This window comes from Oncorhynchus clarkii, chromosome 13, assembly GCF_045791955.1.
Source record: "Oncorhynchus clarkii lewisi isolate Uvic-CL-2024 chromosome 13, UVic_Ocla_1.0, whole genome shotgun sequence".
NCBI lineage: Eukaryota > Metazoa > Chordata > Actinopteri > Salmoniformes > Salmonidae > Oncorhynchus > Oncorhynchus clarkii.
Window position 1 is genome coordinate 43926598 of NC_092159.1, and position 26142 is coordinate 43952739.

Genomic DNA, 26142 nt, shown 5'->3' on the forward strand with positions numbered 1-26142 from the left:
GTACATCACTGGGGCCAAGCTTCCTGCCATCCAGGATCTCTATACCGCTGCTACTCTCTGTTGTTATCCTCTTTGCATAGTCACTTTAATAACTTTACCTACATGTACATATTACCTCAACTAACCGGTGCCCCTTTACATTGACTCTGTACCGGTACCCCCCTGTATATAGTCTCGCTATTGTTATTTTACTGCTGCTCTTTAATTACTTGTTACTTTTATTTCTTATTTTTATCTGTATTTTTTTTAAACTGCATTGTTGGTTAGGTGCTCATAAGTAAGCATTTCACTCTAAGGTCTACTACACCTGTTGTATTCAGCGCACGTGACTGATACAATTTGATTTGATTTGATGATTAAGTGAACCACTTCATTCAGGCATATACAGCTTCTAAACCCCTACCATTAGGAAGATTGGTTGACACCTTTGACTCCTATGGTTAGGTGAGCTGTTAGTTCATGCCTTTCTCCCCATGCCTGTGGAATTTATTGATGCATGCCCTTTTAAATTTCAACAACTTTTTTGACATTCCAATTTTTACGATAGGCAGGAAGATTTTTTTGACCTCTATTGCATATATGCATGGGAGTCGTACCTTCCCATGCATGTATCCACTCAGAGATTTTATTTGAATGATTTGCCCTTTTAGTATTTCTGCAAATTATTATATTTTTCTGTAGATTTTTATGGATAGATTTGTTCTTTGAATAAATTGTTGCCTTCTAGAGTTTGTCTTTGAGTTATCATTTATGTTATATGGTAAGTTATGTTATATTTTATAGGTTAAAATTGAATTATATGAATATGTAAGAGATCATAGAATGAACAAGAAATTGTAGGATTATTGTCGGATTAATTGTAGGTTTATATGATAATTCAATGGCCAATATACACTGAGTGTACAAATCATTAGGATCAGCTTCCTAATATTGAGTTGTATCCCCTTTTGCCCTCAGAACTGCCTCAATTTGATGGAGGTTTGGACTCTACAAGAAGTCGAAAGCGTTCCACAGGGATGCTGGCCCACGTTGACTCCAATGCTTCCCACAGGTGTGTTAAGTTGGCTGGATGTGCTTTGGGTGGTGGGCCATTCTTGATACACACAGGAAACTGCTGGCACATGCTACCTTATCCCGTTCAAAGGCACTTAAATATTTTGTCTTGCCCATTCATCCTCTGAATGGCACACATACACAATCCATGTCTTAAACCTGTCTCCTCCCCTTCATCACTGATTTAAGTGGACTTAACAAGTGACATCAATAAGAGATCATAGCTTCCACCTGGATTCACCTGGTCAGTCTATGTCATGGAAAGAGCAGGTGTTCCTAATGTTTGTACGCTCAGTGTAGTATGGCCACAAAAATATTCCAACAATTCAAAGAGTGTATTGTGTGGAGTGATGCAAGAACAATATAAAGAGTTTGAAATGCCATTCTTTAATGTCAACCCCAGTAACTTATGTGTACATGCTTATGTGTATGTTAGCTAATCTATAATAACCAACAATAGCCTCACAAACTGATCATGTCTCTGTTTTATTATTTATAATGACATACCCAAAAGATCTATTAATACACTTGAATATTCATGTCAGTAAAAGTAATATATGCGTTCTCACACTTTCTGTTTTTCCTTTCCTGTCTCACAACCGGGGATGGGAGGGTATGAGAGTAACGGAAGATGACATTTGAGTATGACTCGGTAACGGCATGACTCATTTATGACTCACCGCTCGTTGCTTTCTTTACAAATGTAGCAGTCCAGGGTCCATTCACAGTTTCACACACAGGAAATAAACCAAACCTCTCCTCATATCAGCTCCTCTGACAGGTCCTCTGACCCTGAGGCCAAAGGCAGGGCAGAGAGGGATGCAGCAAACCTGCACGCACACCCTGAATGACATCTGGACTAAAAAGGTCACTGAGGTTAGGAATGAGCCCTGCAAGCTCAATATATTGTGTGTGTGTTAGAGAGCAAGAAAAATACATTGGTGGTTGATATACATTTTTGGTCAAGGCAAGAAGCCCTTCTCATTGGTGAAAATTGTGCCACAGTTATCAAAATTCACCTGTAATGTCTATGAATATGTTAATGAAAACACAAAGTCTGCAGCGAATGCTGCCTATGACTAAGCCTACTCTGCATTTGCGGATGACGTGACAGCTCTATCTGTTTCCAGTGCACGCCGACGCTAACCCGTGGCATAGCAAGTGCGGTATCACCATGGTAACAGGCTCTTCATCACTGTGAAGTGCTGGGGTAAGTGGTGACTGGCAAGAGCTTGGGGAGAATGATCACCAGAGACAGTGTTGATAGGAACCACAGACAAGATATCATAAACATACCCAGTCAAGGGTTAAAGAGACTGCGAGTGGCAAAGCATAGAAATAGTTATAATCAATTCATAAAAGTTATTACAGAACCCCCTTTAGATTTCTAAATTGAAAAAATATTTCAATATAGAAGAGTTGATTTCCAAAATGCTATATTCACCAAATGTATTGAAAATTAAATACAGAAATATATAATTTTCAGGAACACATATATATCTAAGGTCATATTCACACCCCTGACTCAATACTTTGTAGAAGCACCTTTGGCGGCGATTACAGCTTTGAGTCATCCAGGGTAGGTCTGTATCAGCTTTGGGGGAAAACCATTTTCATTTATATATACAGTACCAGTCAAAAGTTTGGACACACCTACTCATTCAAGGGTTTTTCTAATGATGGAGACCACGGTGCTCTTGAAAACTTTCAACACTCTAGAAATGGTTTCATATCGTTCCCCAGATATATGCCTCAATCAGAATCTTATCTCGGAGATCTACTGACATTTACCTGGACTTCGTGGTATAGTTTCTGCTCTGACATGCACTGTCAATTGTGGGACCTTACATAGACAGGTGGGTTTCTTTCTAAATCAATTTAATAGGCAACAGTTGGATTCCAATCAAGTTGAAGTGACGTCTCAAGGACGACCAAAGGAAATTGGATGCGCCTAAATTTGCTAAAATTTCTAAAAACATGTTTTCACTTGTCATTATGGGGTATTGTGTGTAGATGGGTAAGAAACAAAATAATTTAATCAATTTTGAATTCAGGCTGTAACACAGCAAAATGTGGAATAAGTCAAGGGGTATGAGTACTGTCTGAAGGCACTATATATGGTAAAAAAAACTACTACAATTTAAAGGGGCAGTACACCAACATTTTAAATATACTTCATTTTATTGATAAAACCATCTTCATCCATTGATCCTGAGAGCTAATGACCAAAAATACGGCTTAGTTTTCTTTATTTACTTACCCCGCAGCCAGCATTAGCACTGCTGCTTGTGAAAAGCATGCCCAAATCCTCAGTCACTTCAAACCAAATGTTATGGCGAGGTATGTGTTATCGGAACACAAATACCATTAAAAGTTACACATATAGAATATTAAAAGATATTATAGGAATTCTGGTATTCATATTACATTACATTTTTCGGAGAATACACACCAATACTGCACTATGTGTACATTCAGAGTGTAGCTGTTTTCTGTTTTACAGTTCTACCAATTATTCATACCACTGACAGACTTATATGGTCTTTTTTGATGGCAACTAAGAATATATCTAAGGTCATTTTGATTTTGTACATAGTCATACCTAGTTATAACCAGTTGTAAACATAGGCGAGTGCATAGGGTGCTCCATCGCTGCAGGTGATCTGTCTATCAGGTCAAGATCACTCCAACATGTCCCCCTACACCCTCTGAGGATATGTAAAACCTAATAGATATTATTATTATTTTTTAGATTTGCCAATACAGATTCAGAGCATATCTGAGTTCTGTACTGCAGTTCTATCAGGTGTTTTTAACATTTTGTACACGGTCATATGATACGTGGTATAAAAAGTACCATCTTAGGCGAGTACATGGGGATCTATATCTCTCGAAATGATCTGTCTAGCTGGTCAAAATCTCTGATACAGGTCCCCCTCCACAAGTATGATAACTTGTTATTATGTCTCCAGAGAAACCTAGATTTAAATAAATGTCCTATCTATCAAATCACTATAGGTGGAATTGGGTGTTTTTTGCTGGGGTCAAAATTAGCTCAAAGGACTTGAACTTTGTCAAATCCATATTCGTACATAAACACTAAAATGTGGAAGAATTTAATAAACCACATTTGGGCTATGATAAAAAATATGCCTCTGGGGTCAGTAGTTTGAGGGTTAAGATGACCCCAGTCAGTAATTTGAGAGTTAAGATGACCACAGTCAGTAGTTTGAGGGTTAAGATGACCCCAGTCAGTAGTTTGAGGGTTAAGATGACCACAGTCAGTAGTTTGAGGGTTAAGATGACCACAGTCAGTAGTTTGAGGGTTAAGATGACCCCAGTCAGTAGTTTGAGGGTTAAGATGACCCCAGTCAGTAGTTTGAGGGTTAAGATGACCACAGTCAGTAGTTTGAGGGTTAAGATGACCACAGTCAGTAGTTTGAGGGTTAAGATGACCACAGTCAGTAGTTTGAGGGTTAAGATGACCACAGTCAGTAGTTTGAGGGTTAAGATGACCCCAGTCAGTAGTTTGAGGGTTAAGACGACCCCAGTAACTGTAAGTCACTTTGGATAGCAACATCTGCTAAATGACTAAAATGTCAAATGTACATGTTTACATACAGATCTTATATTACCATATTGATTAATTTAAACAAAATTATATTGATTTCACAAACATATCATTTGTAAAGAAAGTTCTTTATGAAACATGTAGTTCTTTGTTACATTTGGCTCTGTAAAACCTAGCAGTACTACTTATTTATTGGAGAGTGAGGAAGTTATATAGCGTTTTGCAAAAACAACGGTTATTTATCTCTCTGAAATGAAACCATCAAGTGATACATTTCCAATAAATACATGTCTGTCATTGAACAACCCCATGCCATGATTAGATGGTGAAAAAACAAAACGTTTTTTAAACAACAAAAGCTAATTTACCAACATTTCTGAAAATGGATATAGCGTTTTGGAAATACATTTTTCATATCAAGAGTCACTTTATCCTAGTCATGAATGCCTGAATCTTGACTGAAGCTTGTACAAACAATCACAACATCCATCTAACCATTTCCTTGCAGCTGTTGTACTTAGATATGCAAATGACATTGAGGCATATATTGCTATGCTTTAGCATTGTCTCATTCTCTTCATTCTTTAGGTGGTCATAGTACACACTGTGCATGACTCGTTCTGCATGACATGGAGTTTTGATTCCAGATTCCCTTATATTTTCTTCTGGTAAGGTCACCTGCTGTAGATTGGGACAGTAACTTGACTGTAGGGGATCTCTGTAGGTTCTATGCTTGTAACGTGGAATTGTAAGATAACTAAAGTTCCTGTTTAGATTTAATGATCAACATTTGTAGCATATTTATAACCCATTACATTTTCATTGATTATAATGTTGATATATAGGGCATCTACTGTATATCATAATGAGTACAACCACTGTCATCCTATCCCTACCCCATTGTACCCCCGAGTCCTACGGAATCGACACGCTGTAAGACAATGCATCTACCCATATCTCTCTCTCTCTGCGCAATCATAATGAGGTAATGATGAGTCATTGCTACGGTGTCTTCATATATCTCTCTCTTTCTCTCTGGGAGCACATGTCAATCTCATCCTTATTGTTCTTCATAGGTAGAATTAATTGGCTATTTTCCACTGAAAATGCAGCCTCGACTCTCTACAACTACTTTGTGTGACCTGACAAATCAAAAGCAGGCAAATACACCATAAAATTCAAGACACCTGTGGGTCAGGCCTACATGAGTAAAAATCCCTGTCAGAATATACCTATTTCCTCTATTTTCAACCTTCTTCGCTCTCTTTTGCTGTCAGACCAGTGGAACAAACAGGGTTGCTTTTGTTCGCTTTTAGCCTGTTTTGCAGCACTGCCTGTGTTATTTTTAGCTTCTATCTTGTCTTTCAACGTGAATCTATCGATCCCACCTCACCATGTTCACACAAATGGCATTTTCTGACGTAAGAGAGGCAGCCATTGCTGTCTCCCTGGGAGGCATGACGTCCTTTCCCACCTCTGTAGGAGGGTTCACATTACTGACAATATTGGTTTGTGACAGACAGACTGACGAGACCCCACTTATGGGCACACAGGAAACCAAACAGTAACAGTGAGAGTGTAGGGCAATCTCTCTCCTTGTGCAGTAACACAGTGCACTATGTGGCCAGAATAGAGAGTTTGAGAACAAGAGTTTGCATGTATAAGGTGACAACACCGTGCAAATGCAAGGTCTACCACCCTTGGGCGAGTGAGATTAAGTGTGTGTGTGTGTGAGTGAGTGAGAGTGAGAGAGACACACACAGACATACAGACAGACAGACAGACAGACAGACAGACAGACAGGCAGGCAGGCAGGCAGGCAGGCAGGCAGACAGACAGACAGACAGACAGAGAGAGAGAGAGAGAGAGAGAGAGAGAGAGAGAGAGAGAGAGAGAGAGAGAGAGCTGGTAGTCCACCAAACTACCAGTTGTGAAACAGGGAAGATACTCATTTGGTATAGAGCAGACCTAACCCACTCCATTAAATTAATCAAAACATAATTGTACATCTGGTTAGCAATACTAATTAAGGAAATGATCTCTAAAGAGAAAAACATCCTCATGTGTGCTACCTACATTTCCCAATAGAATCCACATACTATTTATTTTCCCTTTCTTACTTCAACTATTTGCACATTGCTACAACACTATACATAGCCAGTAATAGAAATTGAAATGGCTCTATTCTTTTAAAGCTTTTACTGTTAATTTCTGTTTATTTCACTTTTGTTTATGATCTATTCCACATGCTTTGGCAATGTAAACATGTTTCCCATGCTCTAGACTAGTATACTCTGTAACTTTCTGTTCTGAGTTACTGTATATCTAATAGTGGCGCCCAAGATGTGTGTGTGTGTGAGTGAGTGAGAGTGAGAGAGACACACACAGACAGACAGACAGACAGACAGACAGACAGACAGACGGGCGGGCGGGCGGGCTGGCGGGCGGGCGGGCGGGCGGGCGGGCGGGCGGGCGGGCAGGCAGGCAGGCAGGCAGGCAGGCAGGCAGGCAGGCAGACAGACAGACAGAGAGAGAGAGAGAGAGAGAGAGAGAGAGAGAGAGAGAGAGAGAGAGAGAGAGAGAGAGCTGGTAGTCCACCAAACTACCAGTTGTGAAACAGGGAAGATACTCATTTGGTATAGAGCAGACCTAACCCACTCCATTAAATTAATCAAAACATAATTTTACATCTGGTTAGCAATACTAATTAAGGAAATGATCTCTAAAGAGAAAAACATCCTCATGTGTGCTACCTACATTTCCCAATAGAATCCACATACTATTTATTTTCCCTTTCTTACTTCAACTATTTGCACATTGCTACAACACTATACATAGCCAGTAATAGAAATTGAAATGGCTCTATTCTTTTAAAGCTTTTACTGTTAATTTCTGTTTATTTCACTTTTGTTTATGATCTATTCCACATGCTTTGGCAATGTAAACATGTTTCCCATGCTCTAGACTAGCATACTCTGTAACTTTCTGTTCTGAGTTACTGTATATCTAATAGTGGCGCCCAAGATTCACATTGATAGCCTTCCCAAAAAGATGCGCTGCACATTCTGCGCAACCAAGATTTTGGTAGGAAACTTGCAGTCCTTTCCTACTCGTAGGAGTGTCTACCACTGCGACTGTGTTGGGTATCTGTCCTGCTGTACTGAGTTACTCATTGGGTGTATAATCTATTTTTAGCGCCAACAGATGGGGTCACGTGACAGGGGACAAACGTCATTAATGTTGTTGGTGGAGGAGCTCAAAATATGGAGGAAAGAGAGTTGTAACAGGGAAAATTAGACATTTCATCCCCCCAAAATATTATTAAACCGATCAAGAAGTGTAACGGTTGAAGAGGCAATCTCCGAGCAGCGAAAAGGAGAACGACAATCAGGTACGTTATGTTTGCTGGGAGATAATGTATCTTTCGTCTACTGCTGGTAAGAAATGTTTTTATACAGCGATATTTTCATCTGATGCGTTTGGTTAGTCCTGGCTAGCTAACAAGCTGAGAGAACGCTATGAAGTTTTGATAGCTAGTTAACGTTAGCTAGCAATGAAGTTGCTTTAGCTAATGTACATGAATGGATTGTTCTAATTTGGAAAATGCCAAGTTAACAAACTGACACACAGTATTGGCGTCTGATTTAAAGCGTCAGTTAGCCAGGTTGTAATGTTCCCAGACGTCTAGTTAGCTTGCTAGCTAACGTTAGCTATCTGGAAGTAGGCTGCTGATAAGCTAACGTTACTAGCTAACGCAGGCTAACTTCGCTATCATATTTGATTTTTTTTTTTTAGGGTGGGTGCTAAAAGCAGTACCGCAGCCGTCGGTGCCCTCCATGGCAATTTGTGTCCTCCATGTTTAGCAAATTTTGTTCGAGTTGAAATGACTAGTTAGTTTGCCACTTCTGCAATCTCCACTTCTTTTGGTAACCCCCATTGCAGTCGTCAGCAAGTTTGCGACGCCGCATTTTTTTTAAGGTGATGGTGCCACTTGAGTTGGGGTCCCACTCCCTGCTAGTTGTTTCTATTGGTGTATACGGTTAATATGCCAAACGTGTGTGTGTGTGTGTGTGTGTGTGAGAGAGAGAGAGAGCGAGGACCCCGCACAGTCGGAAGCCTGTGTTTTTGCATATTCAATATATATGCTAATTAAAATGATGAACTGCAACAAACACTCAAACTGGACAGTTTTCTCAATCTCTTCATTCACTTCACTCAATTATTGACACTTACTGACAGTTGTGGCTGCTTTGCGTGATGTATTGTTCTCTCTACCTTGCCCTTTTGTGCTGTTGTTTGTACCATGTTGTTGCTGCCATGCTGTGTAGTCATGTTTCTGCCGTGCTATGTTGTCTTAGGTCTCTCTTTATGTCGTGATGTGTGTTTTGTCCTATATTTTATTTTTCATCCCAGCCCCAGTCCCCCCAGGAGGCCTTTTGGTAGGCTGTCATTGTAAATAAGAATTTGTTCTTAACTGTCTTGCCTAGTTAAATGACATTGATGCCACTAGTTTTACTGCATAAAAGGAAAAATGTAATGGCTTAGGCCAATGAATGCAATATCAGTGCCTTCCTTGCCCCCCAAAATACTAATTTGCATTACTGGAAGCACCTTTTTAGGCATAGATAGTGAAGTACAGACCGGTAGGTTTCCTCCTCATGTAGAGATGTCTGAATAGTTTCTCCATTTATGGTCAATGTCAGTTATCACAATGGATTGTCTGCTAGCAAAGTGGTGTTTTTACAGTTACTTTCATGATAGTCATAACGGTTATGAAAGGAACATGACATTTATCAAAGGTAGGCCTAGATACTCGGTGTACAAAACATTACAACACCTCCCTAATATTGTGTTGCACACCCCTTTTGCCCTCAATTTGTTGGGGCATGGCCTAGAAGGTGTCAAGTGTTCCACAGGGATGCTGGCCCATGTTGACTCCAATGCTTCCCACAGTTGTGTCAAGTTGGCTGCATGTCCCTTGGGTGGTGGACCATTCTCGATACACACAGGAAACCGTTGAGTGTGAAAAACACAGCAGCGTTGCAGTTGACACGCAAACCAGTCCCCTCCGCACCTACTACCATACCCTGTTCAAAGGCACTTAAATATTTTATCTTGTCCATCCACCCTCTGAATGTCACATGCACATTCCTCAAGGCTTAAAAATCTTACTTGAACCTTGAAGTTGAAGTTGAATGGAGCCAGAGGTAATGGAGAAGGATTTTCTCCTAAAATGAAAATGATGACAAATGCCTGTCTTTGATTAGGTGTCAAAGATTTGCTAGAGATCAGTTGATTGACAGAAATGCTGCTTCTCTCGTGTGTGTGTGTGGATGCCTCTCACAGTCCTCGAGTGGCCTTGCAAGTGTCCTTTCTCATTGAAAATGGTTAAGTCCTTGTGCATGGAGTTGTACGGGTTGTTTAACTTTAATCATTGGATTTTGTTTTGCATACATTTTAAAATGAAAAATCTCAGCATCACTGTTGCTGTGGAATTGCCCTCCTTTTAAGTCACTCCAAGTAAATGAAGAACCACTGGCTAAACCATCTCTAGCATCAGCTTTTTTGCTCAAGGGTTGTCTTGTCACACACTCCTGATTTCTGCCCTCTTGGCTATCAGATAACCCTAACCGGATCTTATCTGCAAACATCTGGATACTTTTTGGAACATCTGCATGTGCCCAGTTGAATTACATTTAACCAAGAAGGCTAGTTGAGAACAAGTTCTCATTTACAACTGCGACCTGGCCAAGATAAAGCACAGCAGTTCGACACATACAACAACACAGTTACACATGGTATAAACAAACATAATAGAGTAGAGGGAAGAAAAAAAAAAAAGAGAAAAAAAAAATGTATACACACACACACTGAGTGCAAATGAGGTAAGGCAATAAATAGGCCATGGTGGTGAAGTAATTACAATAAAGCAATTAGACACTGGAATGGTAAATGTGCAAGTAGATACTGGGGTGCAAAGGAGCTAAATAAATACAGTGTTGGGATGAGGTAGTTGGATGGGCTATGTACAGGTGCAGTGAGCTGCTCTGACAGCTGGCGTCCCACCTCGACAACAGCCAGTGAAATTGCAGGGCGCCAAATTCAAAACAACAGAAATTCCATAATTAAAATTCCTCAAACATACAAGCATTATCCACCATTTTAAAGAAACTTATTTTAAATCCAACCACAGTGTCCAATTTCATAAAGGCTTTACTGCGAAAGCACACCATGCGATTGTTAGGTCAGCACCTAGTCACAGAAAACCATACAGCCATTTTTCCAGCCAAAGAGAGGAGTCACAAAAAGCAGAAATAGAGAAAATTAAGCACTAACCTTTGATCTTCATCAGATGGCACTCATAGGACTTCATGTTACACAATACATGTGTGTTTTGTTCGATAAAGTTCATATTTATATCCAAAAATCTGTACATTGGTGCGTTATGGTCAGAAATGCATTGTCTCAAACAAACATCCGGTGAAAGTGCAGAGAGCTACATCAAATTACAGAAATACTCATCATAAACATTGATAAACGATACAAGTGTTATGCATGGAAATATAGATAAACCTCTCCTTAATGCAACCGCTATGTCAGATTTCAAAAAGGCTTTACGGAGAAAGCACACTTCGCGGTTATGTTAGGTCTGCACCTAGCCACAGAAACCCATATAGTCATTTTCCAGCCAAGGAGAGTGTCACAAAAGTCAGAAATAGCATTAAAATGAATCACTTACCTTTGATCTTCATCTGGTGGCACTCCTAAGTCTCCATGTTAGACAATAAATGTTTGTTTTGTTCGATAATGTCCCTCTTTATGACCAAATACCTCCTTTTTGTTTGCTTTTTGTCCAGTAATCTGAATGCTTAACTTCTTGAGTGTAGGGGGCAGGATTTTCGTTTTTGGCTAAAAAACGTACTCATTTGAAACCGCCTATTTCTCAGGCCCAGAAACTAGAATATGCATATAATTGTCAGATTAGGATAGAAAACACAAGTTTCCAAAACTGTCAAAACATTGTCTGAGTATAACAGAACTGATATTGCAGGTGAAAACCTGAGGAAAATCAAACCAGGAAGTGGCTTCTATTTTGAAAGCTCCATGTTCCATAGCCTGCCTTCGCTCCATTTAAAGGGATATCAACCAGATTCCTTTTCCTATCGCTTCCTCATGGTGTCAAGTCTTTAGACATAGTTTCAGGCTTCTATTTTGAAGAGTGAGAAAGATAACATCGCATAAGTGGATAGCTGGGTGTTCGCATGAGTTTTGCTTGCGCAACAGTGGGGCAGCCATTGTCTCTCCCTCTCCTATTGAAGAAGCGACAGTCCCGGTTGATATATTATCGATTTTATATATTTTAAAAACAACCTGAGGATTGATTTATAAAAAAAAACGTATGTTTCTGTGGACATTACGGATACTATTTGGAATTTTCGTCTGCGATGTCGTGACCGCTTGAGCCTGTGGATTTCTGAACATAACGCGCCAAACAAATGGAGGTATTTTGGATATAAAAATAATCCTTATGGAACAAAAGGAACAATTATTGTGTAACTGGGAGTCTCGTGAGTGAAAATATCTGAAGATCATCAAAGGTAAGCGATTTAATCTATTGCTTTTCTGACTTTTGTGACAGTCTACTTGGCTGCTAGGTGTTTGTAATATTTTGTCTACTGAGAGAGATGTCCTTACATAAACGCTTGTTATGCTTTTGCCAAAAAGCTGTATTGAAATCTGAAACCCCAGGTGGATTAACAACAAGCTAAGCTGTGTTTTGCTATATTGCACTTATGATTTCATGAAAATTAAATATGTTTAGTAATTAGAATTTGGTGCACTGCAATTCAGCTGGTGTTGATGAAAATGATCCCGCTAACGGGATGGGTGCTTTAAGAAGTTAAGGTGCGGGCACTAAGTCCAGACAAAGTAAAAAGAAAGTACAATAAAAGTTAGTAAACATGCCAAACAATGTTTGAAATCAATCCTCCGGTTGTTTTTGTCATAAATAATCAATAATATTTCAACCGGACCAAAGCTTCGTCCATAGGAAAGGAGAAACAAGAAAGGCACGTTCCCGATCAGGCGCATGGCTGATGAATGGAAATTGCCACTGATTGAAAGTGCTGTATCTCCCTCATTTTTCAGAGTAAAAGCCTGAAACAATGCCTAAAGACTGGCCACATGTAGAGGAAGCCATAGAGACCGTGAACTGGGTCCTAAGTATTTGTATGGTGGATAGGCTTTCAATGGAAAAACAGCCTTTCAAAAATAATAGTACTTCTTGGTTGGATTTTCCTCTGGTTTTCTCCTGCCATATCAGTTATGTTATACTCAGACATTATTTGAACAGTTTGGAAACGTAAGAGTTTTCTATCCAAATCTACTAATTATTATATGCATATCCTATCTTCTGGGCCTGAGTAGCAGGCAGTTTAATTTGGGCACGCTTTTCATCCAAAATTCCAAATACTGCCCCCTACCCTAGTGAAGTTAAAAGCTACTGAGGGAGATATGGGTCTCCAGCTTCAGTGATTTTTTTTTTTTGCAGTTTGTTCCAGTCATTGGCAGCAGAGAACTGGAAGGAAAGGCAGCCAAAGGAGGAATTGGCTTTGGGGGTGACCAGTGAGATATACCTGCTGGAGCGGTGGGTGCTGCTATTGTGACCAGTGAGCTTAGATAAGGCGGGGCTTTACCTAGCAGAGACTTGTAGATGACCTGGAGCCAGTGGGTTTGGAAGCGATGGCCTGCATACGAAAGCGTACAGGTCGCAGTGGTGGGTGATCTATGGGGCTTTGGTGACAAAACGGATGGCACTGTGATAGACTGTATCCAATTGGCTGAGTAGAGTGTTGGGGGCTATTTTGTAAATGACATCCCCGAAGTCAAGGATCGGTAGGATGGTCAGTTTTATGAGGATTTGTTTGACGGTGTGAGTGAAGGAGGGTTTGTTGTGAAATAGGAAGCCGATTCTAGATTTAATTTTGGATGGGAGATGTTTAATGTGAGTCTGGAAGGAGTGTTTCCAGTCTAGCCAAACACCTAGGTAGTTGTCGACATATTCTAAGTCCGAACCGTCCATAGCAGTGATGCTGGATGGGCGGGCAGGTGCAGGCAGTAATCTGAAGAGCATGCATTTAGTTTACTTGCATTTAAGAGCAGTTGGAGGCCACGGAAAGAAAGTTGTATGGCATTGAAACGCGTCTAGGTTTGTTAACAGTGTCCAAAGAAGGGCCAGAAATATACAGAATGGTGTCGTCTGCATAGAGGTGGATCAGAGAATCACCAACAGCAAGAGCGGCGACAATGATGTATACAGAGAAGAGTCTGCCCGAGAATTGAACCCCGTGGCACCCCCATAGAGACTGCAAGAGTTTCGGACAACAGGCCCTCCGATTTGACACACTGAACTCTGTCTGAGAAGTAGTTGGTAAACCAGGCGAGGCAGTCATTAGATAAACCAAGGCTATTGAGTCTGCCAATAATAATGTGGTGATTGACAGAGTCTAAAGCCTTGGCCAGGTCGATGAAGACGGCTGCACAGTAATGTCTCTTATCGATGGCGGTTATGATATCGTTTAGGACCTTGAGCGTGGCTGAGGTGCACCCAGATGTCAAGACTTAAAGGGTCACACATTGCGATCCTGTGTTCCATAGGGGACCTCTTCCTTATGAGGAAGGATATAAGTAACTTTTGCCTCAGACCATGGCCACTGAACAGTATACTTTTTAAATGTGCTTTCTCTGTGGGTTACTAATGTATATTTTTGAAATGTGAATCTTTTATAATGATTGCCTGAATTAAACTTGATGGGTCGATCTTTGCTTCTCTGATCTCGGACACCCAGAATTTAAATATTGTGTAAATGTACTAACGAGACTAGCAAAGTCTTCATCCCTCTAAACGGAAACTCTCAGCCAGTTTGGGCTAGTCTATGTGCCATCCCACAGGCTGTCGACAGATGCTGCTGCTGCTGCTACTACTACCATTTTTATGTTACGTGCATCTGTCCATGAGAGATTAGGCCTACTCCTTCACAAAGTAGGTTCAGCACATAGAGGTTGTAAGATTGCAACTCTTATTTACATTTTTTTACGACAGTTCATCAATGATTTGAAGCAGTCATTTGTCCAAATGAATCACACAAGGTGTTGAAAATGCTATTGAACTACCCTGCCCATGCGCTGCCCTGAAGATACAGGGCCTTGATGTTTGCCTATTCTGTTTGCAATGCAAAAATGAATGGACACTTGGATTCGTACACTGTAGAAAACTTTAGGCTATAGTGTGAAGCAAAAATAACCTCTGCTGTATGTTAATGATAATGCTGAAATATATATTAAAAAAATAATATCCTGGAAATCTGGTTACCAGTGTTGATCGGATAAAACCCACAGTTGACAGCCTCCATCCCAATATTCCATGCACGTTTACAATACTAGCCCCCAGAAAAGCCTATTCTTGGAGAAATGGGCATGTGACTTAGGCTGTGTTGCTCATTCAAATTCCAGAAGGAATAGGTGCCATCCTCCTACCCTTGAGCAATGTGCTGACCTGAAATTGTTTTGATTGTATCATTTCTGAGGAACTTCAGTGTTGGGGAAAATCATTTGACTGAAGTGAGTAGTTTGGTGTCTGGATCCTAATGAAACATCCTTGGACCAGTTATAAGGCCATTGCCTAGACATGCTTCATTGGACTACATTTTTAATCAACTAACTAGGCCTATCTCTCTCTGCTATTTAAGTGAACAATTTAGCTTCAAGGTAAGTTAAAGGTGCCACACTACCATTGAGAGCCTGCATGTTCTCTGTTTTGTATGTAAGGTATGGTGTCAAGGGGAGATGGGGCCATTTCGTCACTGCTGGTGGGAAAGGCTCTGCTGAGTGCAGTGTCCCTCCTTTCTCCTTGAGAATCTGCTGGTCGCTCTCTCTCGCCTTGACTTTGAGGGCTGGCTGAGGGGGATGTGCAGCAGCAGCACACATTTTTGCTCGGTTAGTGAGTGTCAGACGCCATCTTTGGTTCTGTTTATAAGAGCACAAAGGATCCTCCTTATGTGGTTCTGATTTTGGACCAGACCTGACTCAGTGCCACAGGCCTTTCTGTTGCATTGCCGGAAGGCCATTGCATTCATAAATGCTATGCAATAAAGTTGACCGCAGCCAATTTAAACATGAAGCACATTTGCTTGATGAAAATGGATTTGCTCCTGTTTAAAGCTCCCCCTGCAATTCTACGAATTTCTTGGTGTACAATTTCTGTGCTTCATATGTTGAACCATTTTAAGTCATGGCTTCAAGCATAAGCTGATGCCAAGGTCTGAGGACATAGCATGTCACTTAGCAGCACTTCCTGGCTGTTGGAGGGACAGGTGTTTTCAGTGATAATGCGAGGAGGCGGAGACTCCCACTTCGGATATTCTCCAGATGAGTCTCCTTGCACCATCACGCAGTCGTACTGCAAAGGCTAAGAAAAAGATGAGCTGATATTTTTATCCCCAGTCGTACGTCCTTAGGATAATGCAGCCTGTGAAAGTGGCTAGGTCACCAGTCAGAAGTGGTTAAAGGTTCTAAATACCCTGCGACAAGGCATCCCATTATCCCTGTGACACGGTTTCTATAACCAAGCTTCCTGTGTATGCCGCGATGAAGCCAGGCCCTTGCCGGAGCATGTCATCTGACCGAGTGCCTTGGGATCCTGCAGGGAGAGAGTTGCTTACCAACTTCTGAAATATCACAGAGCCATTTGCTTAGCCCCATAACACACTCCAGACACGTTTTCAGATTTAGCTGACATATTGTATGCAATTAGAGGAAATGTCATCCTCCGTGGGTGTACAGGAGAAAGGTTAATGGCACTTTGTCCCTAACTTTAGAAAGGCTGCATAAAATGAACAATGTCAAAGTATAATTTCAATTTGAGATGTTTCTTGCAATTGGTGCAACAATGCCATCCTGTCACAAATTGGCCTCGGTGATTTTGGTATCTAAACGTGTGAGTGACTAAATTGACATGTTCTTGTCGTTAGTCTAATCCTCATGACTGTTCCCAGATAACCTTGCAAAACCAAACAAAACCCTAGAGAAAGATGAATATATTTAGCCGATGTGCTGACAAGAGGCCAGTGTTAAACCGGAGGGGACAGCTGAGGAGAGTAGTTTTAAGCGCATTAAACGATCAGCGATGTGTTTGGGCACGACGCCTGAGAGCCTTGCTTCAGTGCGGAAGGCACAGGGACGGCGGTACTGCATGGGCTTTCAGCGCTAACTCCATTCCATTAAATCATACGGCTTAGAGGCGAGACTTCCGCGACTGATGAGTTGGACTTAGATCCGCTTTCCAGGAATTACACTGGAGTAGTAAATAGGGCTGGGCGATATGGCCTAAAAATAATCTTGATTTGATCACGTTTATGGCTGACTAACTTTTATTTCAAGCCCCATGAGCTATGGCAGTGGCTAACCCCATGGACATTTATCATTGATTATGTTTTAAATATGTACAGTACCAGTCAAAGGTTTGGAAACACCTACTCATTCAACAGTTTTTCTTTATTTTGACAATTTTCTACATTGTAGAATAATAGTGAAGACAAACTATGAAATAACACATGGAATCATGTAGTAACCAAAAAAGTGTTAAACAAATCAAAATTATAGTTTATTTGAGATTATTCAAATAGACACCCTTTGCAATGATGACAGCTTGGCACACTTGGCATTTTCTCAACCAGCTTCACCTGGAATGCTTTTCCAACAGTCTTGAAGGAGTTCCCACACATGCTGAGCACTTGTTGGCTACTTTTTATTTTACTCTGTGGTCCGACTCATCCACACCATCTCAATTTGGTTGAGGTCGGGTGATTGTGGAGGCCAGGTTATCTGATGCAGCCCTCCATCCCTCTCCTTGGTCAAATAGCCCTTACACAGCCTGGAGGTGTGTTGGGTCATTGCGCTGTTGAAAAAAAAAAATGATAGTCCCAAAAAGCGCAAACCAGCTGGGATGGAGTATCGCTGCAAAATTCTGTGGTAGCCATGCTGGGTAAGTATGCCTTGAATTCTAAATGAATCACAGACGGTGTCACCAGCAAAGCACCATCCCACCTCCATGCTTCACAGTGGGAACCACACATGCGGAGCTCATCTGTTCACCTACCCTGCGTCTCACAAAGACACGGCGGTTGGAACCATCAATCTCATGTGGACTCATCAGACCAAAGGACAGATTTACACCAGTCTAATGTCCTTTTCTTCGTGTTTCTTGGCCCAAGCAAGTCTCTCCTTGTTATTGGTGTGGTTTAGTAGTGGTTCCTTTGCAGCAATTTGACCGTGAAGGTCTGATTTCTCAGTCTCCTCTGAACAGTTGATGTTGAGATGTCTGTTACTCTGTAGCATTTATTTTGGCTGCAATCTGAGGTGCAGTTAACCATAATGAACTTATCCTCTGCAGCAGAGGTAAAACAAAGGAGATGGTCGAAGACTACTGTTCCACTACGGGGTTGTCGTGGAGAAGGTTGAGAGCTTCAATTTCCTTGGTGTCCATCCCCAACAAACTATCATGGTCCAAACACAACAAGACAGTGGTTAAGAGGGCATGACGATGCCTATTCCCCCTCAACCGACTGAAATGATTTGGCATGGGTCCCCACATCCTCAAAGTTCTACAGCCGCACCATCGATTGCATCACCGCCTGGTATGGCAACTGCTCGACCTCAGACTGCTAGGCACTACAGAGGGTCGTGCGTATGGCCTAGTACATCACTGTGGCCACTCTTCCTGTCATCCGGGACCTCTATACAAGGCAGTGTCAGAGGAAGGCCCCCCCCCCCCCCCACCATTACCTCGACTAACCTGGCGCCCCGCACATTGACATTGTACCGGTACCTCCTGTATATAGCCTCGCTACTGTGATTTTATTGTTGCCCTTTAACTATGTTTCTTATTAAATTTTATTTTACTTCAGTTTATTTTAGAAAATCAGATCTTAACACTTTATTGTTGGTTAAGGGCTTGTTAGTAAGCATTTCACCAAGGTCTACCTACACCTGTTGTATTCGGTGCATGTGACAAATACAGTTTGATTTGAACTCTGAGTCTTCCTTTTCTGTGGCGATCCTCATGAGCCAGTTTCATCATAGCGCTTGATGGTTTTTGCGACTGCACTTGAAGAAACTTATCAAAGTTCTTGACATTTTCCGCATTGACTGACCTTCATGTCTTAAAGTAATGGTGGACTGTTTCTCTTTGCTTATTTGAGCTGTTCTTGCCATAATATGGACTTGGTCTTTTAGCAAATAGATTGGCTCAAACGCATTACGAAGGAAAGAAATTCCACAAATGAGCTTTTTGAGAAGGCACACCTGTTAATTGAAATGCATTCCAGGACTACCTCATGAAGCTGGTTGAGAGAATGCCAAGAGTGTGCAAAGCTGTCATCAAGGCAAAGGGTGACTACTTAGAAGAATCTCATATATATATTTATAACACTTCTTTGGTTACTACATGATTCCATATGTGTTATTTCAAAGTGTTGATGTCTTCACTACTATTCTACAACGTAGAAAATAGTAAAAATAAAGGAACCCTTGAATGAGTAGGTGTCAACTTTTGACTGGTACTGTAAGTGCTGAAAACAATGTCTCCCTATTTAAAGAAAAAAAGATGGAGAACAAGATATGAATGAAAAATTATTGGAGTTTTGGTACAGACAACTAGCGCACCCTTGGTTTTCCTGTATAGGTTACTGTTTGCCATCTGTGTGCATTTAAAAAAAAAAAACAGTAAACAGATGTACAATTTCAGTATGGAATTATCATTTAAAGGCACGCTCTGATATAGACTTCCAACATTAAACTAATATTTGCAGAAATGCCAAATCTTTACATCATTATCAGTCACCTGAGCCTTACTTAAAATGCCACATTCTGAGCCTCAGTGCCACTTTGGTCAGAGGTTTCTGTGTAGAATATATCATTTACTGTAGTGCGGCCCAATGGTTAGATTAGGCACAAAGATTATCCAGTGTTTGCTGAAATGAGGAAGCTGGTGATTAAATCTGGTTGATAATGCCTACTCCGACTTGTATTGAGACATGGGGGGGCCCTGTCTGGCCACGTCCTGCCCATGCAGTTGCTCCCTCTGCCCAGTAGGTGAGGCCGCAGGTCCAGGGAGGGACACTGTCCAAAATGCAGGGTGCCCCAGTGGGCTGTTGAACTGCCAGGACTCCTGTAGGATGTAGACCCAACAGCAGCTGCAGAGCAAACTGAGATGAATGGGGATTAAGCATAAAGCAGGCACTTTGTTGGACCTTTTACAGTGTGGCGTAATGGAGACAACATTGCATGTTCAGGATTTAACCAGGAGGTTGCATGTTCAAATACCCCCAAAAAATTTGCGCCCATTTTATTGCTTGTGATTAGGCTACCTTGACAGGAGTTTATTGAAATGATTTAGAATATTTGCTGCTTTGTGTTAAGGTGAAACAGAGCCACTGCTCGCCCCAGAGCATTTATCGTTTTTGATTTGTTGATGAAACTGAGAGGAGCATCTGGCAACAAAAAAAATGTGCAGTTCCTCTGCTGTTATATCGTGCATGCAATGTCTGAGGGAAATGAACTGTCAGTAGTTTGAAGTAACTTCTGTTGTAATATTGCAAACGGACGTGGCATATTCACCAAGTATGGATTCCAGCGTTTTTTTAAAGGCTAATTGGAATAAAGAGAATATAGATTTTCATTTATGTTGGGCAGAACCCTAGATGGATGAAATCAGACCTCCCATGGTGAAATCCCCTTGTAAAAATGTATGTAATGGATATAATAGCTATACTAGAGATCAAGGAAGCAACGACTAAGGTTTTATTTATTTTGCGACCTAAGAAATAGACCATCATACATAAGCAGGGAGAAATTTACACAAGTAATTTAGAACTTGTGTAGTAATTCTTTAGTAATTCACATTCACACGGTGATGAAATGACTAAGTAACCTATTGATTTAGAAAGACGGCACATATTGACACTGTCCATTTGTCCACTCACCATGCTCAATGACCCCAGGTGAGACTGGGGGCCAGTATGGCTATTGCAGCGCTGCGCTATGCCTCTCCTCCGCCATCCCCAGGGGAGTGTGGGTATTGTAGTGTGTCTCTCGTCTCTGCAGACCCCAGGCTGCATGACTCATTCCATTAACAGCTCTGCGAGTGCTTTTCGGTGGAGGCAAACAGACTCCCTCACCTTCCCCCCTCAAAGCAAAACAATTTTCCACATTTCAGACACTGTCTTTAGCAACTATATTTTTTTGCGATAAAAAGAGTTTTAATGGTAGTCAGGAGTGGAATAATGTAGAATCATTGGTCATCTCTGTTTATCATGGTGGTAGTCGGGGAGGGAGAGTTGCAAATGGAGGTAGCCCAAATGCTTATTTGGCCTGTGCGTAACAACTAATCTTGACTGGCAGATCACCTACTCTGTCATTGCCTGACTAAGCAAAATTGGAGTCAAACTAACATTACTGAATTACTTATGACTGAATGAATGCTGGCCATGCTATCGGCAGTGGCCAGGAGTGTGAGGAGTTATGGATACCAGGATCCTTGAACTGCAGCTGGCTAACTCCTGTTCATTTGTGACTATTGCAGTGGGATTGATTTGGAGAAGGGGAGGAGCCTACCGATCCACCATACCTCTGGACTAAAGTCATGGCCGACTCCGAAGACCCACTTTAGAACCTTCAGCCCATTCCCAAACACAAGCAAATACACACTCTCCTAAGGCTTTATCATCCTAATTCTTATTACCTTCAACTTGACTGAGTTTTGGAACAACAAAGATCATTAACACAATCATCTCTGGCTTCTCCGTTCATCATTTCTGCTAACACCACAGGTAAGTCTGGTTCTTTCCTCCAGCTTTTTTTCCCTTCATGAAATGCCAAAGAAGCCCACCCCCCGTGACCTCTTACCCCTCTGATCCTGTCCATGAACTCCCCTCAGGGCATTATTCATGTGTTGTGATTTCCTTGAGTAATTTACAAGTTTGTTTGACGACAGGAAACCAGCATCTCAAAGTCCGGTGCTTCATGGTGGCTGTATGGTTCACCATTAAACTTTATTACTTTTATCTTAAAGAAGTCGGCAAACTGGAGTGATAATTCAGAATTATCTCCAGTAGTAGGATGGGTCTCTTAAACAATATACTTTTTTTTAGGCTTGCTCTCATGATTCCAGTTGAAGTTCCTCTACACATGGGCTATCCTATATCAGAATAAATCCTAACAACAACAACAACAACCTGTCGATTCTCTTACTGGCTGCTCTCTTCTCCAATCTTTTTCTGTCTATATTTAGAACCGCTGACGACTGACCAGACCTTTATTAACCTCCCATCCCCCTAATGACGTCTTTGAATGTCACTGGGTGCCGTGGCAACCCTGACTGCTCTGTGAAAGGCCTGGAGGGTTGTCTGCTCATTGGACAGTACACTAGAGCGAACATGACTGATGTTTTTTTTGTTGTGCAATGAGTATGAGTCGTGTAAGTAGCTTGTGTGTAGCTTGTATCTTTGGAGATATATAATGTGTGTTGTGTGTCTTTCTTTTTAATAGCATTTGAAGCAGTAGGGCAGGAAAGTCTTCCGATCTGTATTTTTGTCGGTTACAAGAAATATGACAAGAAATATGAAGTTTGAAATGAAATACCTTTTTCCAATGCAGTGCCTTCAAAGTATTCATATCCCTTGACTTATTCCACATTTTGTTGTTGGACTGAAATCAAAATATATATTTCATCCATTTATTTTTTGTCATCCATCTACACACAATACCCCATAAGTGTTGGCATTTGAACCATTTCATTTCGGTCTACCCGGTGGACCTGGAGATCTGTTGCTAAATTGAGCTGGCCAATCTGATAGCTCAAATCAGTGCCTACAAGTTTGATACGAGCCTACGTGATATTTCATAACTTTTAAACATGACCAGAGAGAGACGGTCAAATAATACAGCAAAGAGCTGCTGTTTTTATAAGGGAGTTCATGTTGAATTCTTTTTTTTATTCAGTACTGTCACATTTTTATTCCAAACTCCTACTCGCGCTGCAATGACTGAGTAGCCGAGTGTATCGATAGCCTTGAGTTTTTGTTATTAGCAGTTTGTCGTGTCTATTTGAATATTTAACTTTCTCTGGTCATAGGAACAACATTAATTTGTGCTTGAGGCAGATGGGGAAACTCTAGACGCACCACATCAGGTGGAAGACTGTCCCATCTCCTCTGGTGAGACTGACCAGAGAAAGGAAGGAGAGAGCAGGGACCACGAGAGGCTGACCCTCTGCTGCTCTTTCCCTCCCTCTGCTGAGACTAATGCTGTGTTCAAAACTGCTAGGAACTTGGGCATCTACGACTTCAATGCACTCAAGCCCACTGGGAACTCGGAATAAAACGAGATCTGACTGAAAAATATTATGGGGAATAAAAACGGTCATCCAAGGTGGAAACTCGGGCATCTTTCTTGAGCCCTGACTTTCCCACCTGAACATCACTGATGTTGTGATTTTACGTTCACAGTTGTCTTAATCACCATCAGCTGCAGGTAGCTTACCATCTGTCCAGTAAAATAAATATTCTAATTCAATTTATTCTCCGCTGTGGCTCGCAAGTGCTACACCAAATTATTTATTTTGTTATCAAAGCTCGAGTTTTTAAACATGTGGTCTGAGAAGAACAATATTGGCAGGCCAGGCATATGCTGTGATAATGTATTAGGCCTGCCTAACTGCACAAACCTGATTCCTACAGAACAGGTTTTATTAGGTTAATGTTTAAAAAAATATATAAGTTGTAGATCTCAGCATACTTTATTTTTTAATGCAAACGTGATCTTTACTCAAGGTTGGTGACCATGGCCTCAATGATAATGAGGCCATGAGCCTCCCGGGTGGCGCAGTGGTTAAGGGCGTCCAGTTCGCGTCCAGGCTCTGTCGTAACCGGCTGCCCGTACGGGAGTTGTAGCGATGAGACAAGATAGTAGCTACTACAACAATTTGATACCACAAAATTGGGGAGAAAAAGGGGTAAAAAATAATAATATTGGAAAGCAGACTAAACCAGGTTTTCTTTTTTTGTCTGTTCTTGGCTCCATTCTGTTTATTGTTTTTAAATCCTGAAACTTCCTAGTCCTTAATGATTGCAAGCATACCCATGACATGATGCAGCCGCCACTATGCTTGATAATATGGAGACTGGTACTCTGTGTATATAGCCTTGTTATTGTGTTTTTAAAAATTTTAATTTAATACATATTTTCTTAACCAACAATGCAGTTCAAGAAAGAGTTAATGGTTTGTAAGTAAGCATTTTACGGTAATTGTATTTGGCGCACGTGACAGTTTTATTTTATTTATTGTATAGGATTTGCCCCAAACATAACACTTTGTATTCAGGACAAAACTTTTTGCCACATTTTTTGCAGTATTAGTAACTACAATGTTGATCCAATCTCCATTTTCTCCTATTACATCCGTTAAACTCTAACTGTTTTAAAGTCACCATTGACCTCATGGTGGAAATCCCTGAGCAGTTTCCTTCGTCTCTGGCAACTGAGTTAGGAAGGACACCTGTATCTTTGTAGTGACTGGGTGTATTGACACTATCAAAGTGTAATTAATAACTTCACCATGCTCAAAGGGATATTCATTGTCTGCTTTTTAAAAAAATTTTTTTTTTTGCACATCTACCAATATGTGCCCTTTGCGAGGCATTGGAAAACCTCTCTGGTTGAATCTGTGTTTTGAAATTCACTGCTTGAATGAGGGACCTTTTACAATTATCTGTATGTGTGGGATACAAAGTTGAGGTAGTGATTCAAAAATGATGTTAAAGATGCACTATGCAGAGATCACTCAACCTTTTCCTGGTTGCTAAAATGTGAATAGTTTGCATAATTTCTGTTTGTGACTGAACAAGTTTAGTGTAGAGAATCATTGTACCATTTTTTTAATCACTGAAATATGTTTTCCATAACAGTATTGTATTTTCTGCTGTTTGAAGATAATATGCAAAAACTAACTTAAAAACAGGAAACATTGAAATAACATGAATTTGTTTAGTTCTCCCAAAAGTTACATATTGCAGCTTTAAACACTTATTGCACACAGAGCGAGTCCATGCAACTTATGTGACTTGTTAAGCACATTTTTACCCTAGAAGTTAGGCTTTCCATAACAAAGTGGTTGAATAGTTAGACTTAAGACATAAAAAAATAAATAAATTGAAGTTGGAAAAACACCTCCATTTCAAAAAGGCTTTACGGCGAAAGCATACCATGCGATTTATCTGAGGACAATGCCCAGCTTACAAAAGCATACAAAAATTTTTCAACCATGTAAAGGAATTACAAAAGTCAGATTTAGCGATAAAATTAATCACTTACCTTTTTGAAGATCTTCATATGGTTGCGGTCACGAGTCCCAATGTATTTTTTGTTCAATAAAGTCCCTCTTTATATCCCAAAACTCACTTTGAGTTTTGTCTTTTTGTTCAGTAATCCACTGGCTCAAAGGCGGTCAAAACATGCAGACGAATACGTCCTAATATTCCCGGGAAAGTTCGTTGAAACATGTCAAACGATGTTTAATTCTCAGATTGTCAATTGTCTAAATAATCGATAATATTTCAACCGGACAATAGCGCATTCAATATAAAGGAAATAAACGAAGTGCGCGCAATCGGTCACGTGCGAAAACCAGCCACGTGCGAAAACAAGCTCTGCATTCTTCCTCAGTCCACTGAGAGAAAGGTCAAATTTGTCTTCATTTTTCAGAAAACAAGTGTGAAACAATGTCTAAAGACTGACATCTAGTGAAAGCCATAGGAACTGCAACCTGGGTCCTAACCCAATAGATACTCTATAGGCATTCAATTGAAAATACCCACATCAAAAAAATCCCACTTCCTGGATGGATTTTCCTCAGACATTATTTTAACAGTTTTGGAAACTTTAGTGTTTTCTATCCAAATCTACCAATTATATGCATAATTGGAAATACTGCCCCCAAGCCATAAAAAGTTAATTGAGTCTGTAAAACAACAAAGTGGAGAAAGTCAAGGGGTGTTTTAATATGAATACCCTCTGAAGGTACTGTATGTGGGATTTGTTAATGGGGCAATTGATGGCTACAACCATCAAACAAGTATTTCGTTTTAAAGGATAAAAAACGGGTACACATTACTGTATCTTGCCTATGCTGCTCTGTACCATCACTCATTCATATATCCTTATGTACATATTCTTTATCCCCTTACACTGTGTACAAGACAGTAGTTTTGGAATTGTTAGTTAGATTACTTGTTGGTTATTACTGCATTGTCGGAACTAGAAGCACAAGCATTTCGCTACACTCGCATTAACATCTGCTAACCATGTGTATGTGACAAATAAAATTTGATTTGATTTAAACTTAGCATTCTATTTATCATTATTCAGGTAATTTATCGCAATATGGATTTTTGTCCATATCGCCC

General features: G+C 40.6%; 1 protein-coding gene across 4 annotated transcripts in view; it reads left to right on the forward strand.

Annotated features, from left to right (window-relative positions):
- The first annotated feature begins 7860 nt into the window (after positions 1–7860).
- The window catches only part of LOC139364780 (histone deacetylase 5), an 87545-nt gene continuing 69263 nt past the window's right edge, over positions 7861–26142 (forward strand). The window contains exons 1-3 of one of the 4 annotated variants that reach the window (XM_071101845.1): positions 7861–8015; positions 13176–13271; positions 21264–21510. Coding sequence is in view for 1 of the 4 variants with exons in the window: in XM_071101842.1 (XP_070957943.1) it covers positions 22124–22157 (34 nt within the window). In the remaining 3 variants the exon portion in view is untranslated. Of the gene's footprint in view, positions 8016–13175; positions 13272–21263; positions 21511–21942; positions 22158–26142 lie in introns of those variants that run through there. The other 3 variants (XM_071101844.1, XM_071101843.1, XM_071101842.1) reach the window with 3 other exon arrangements.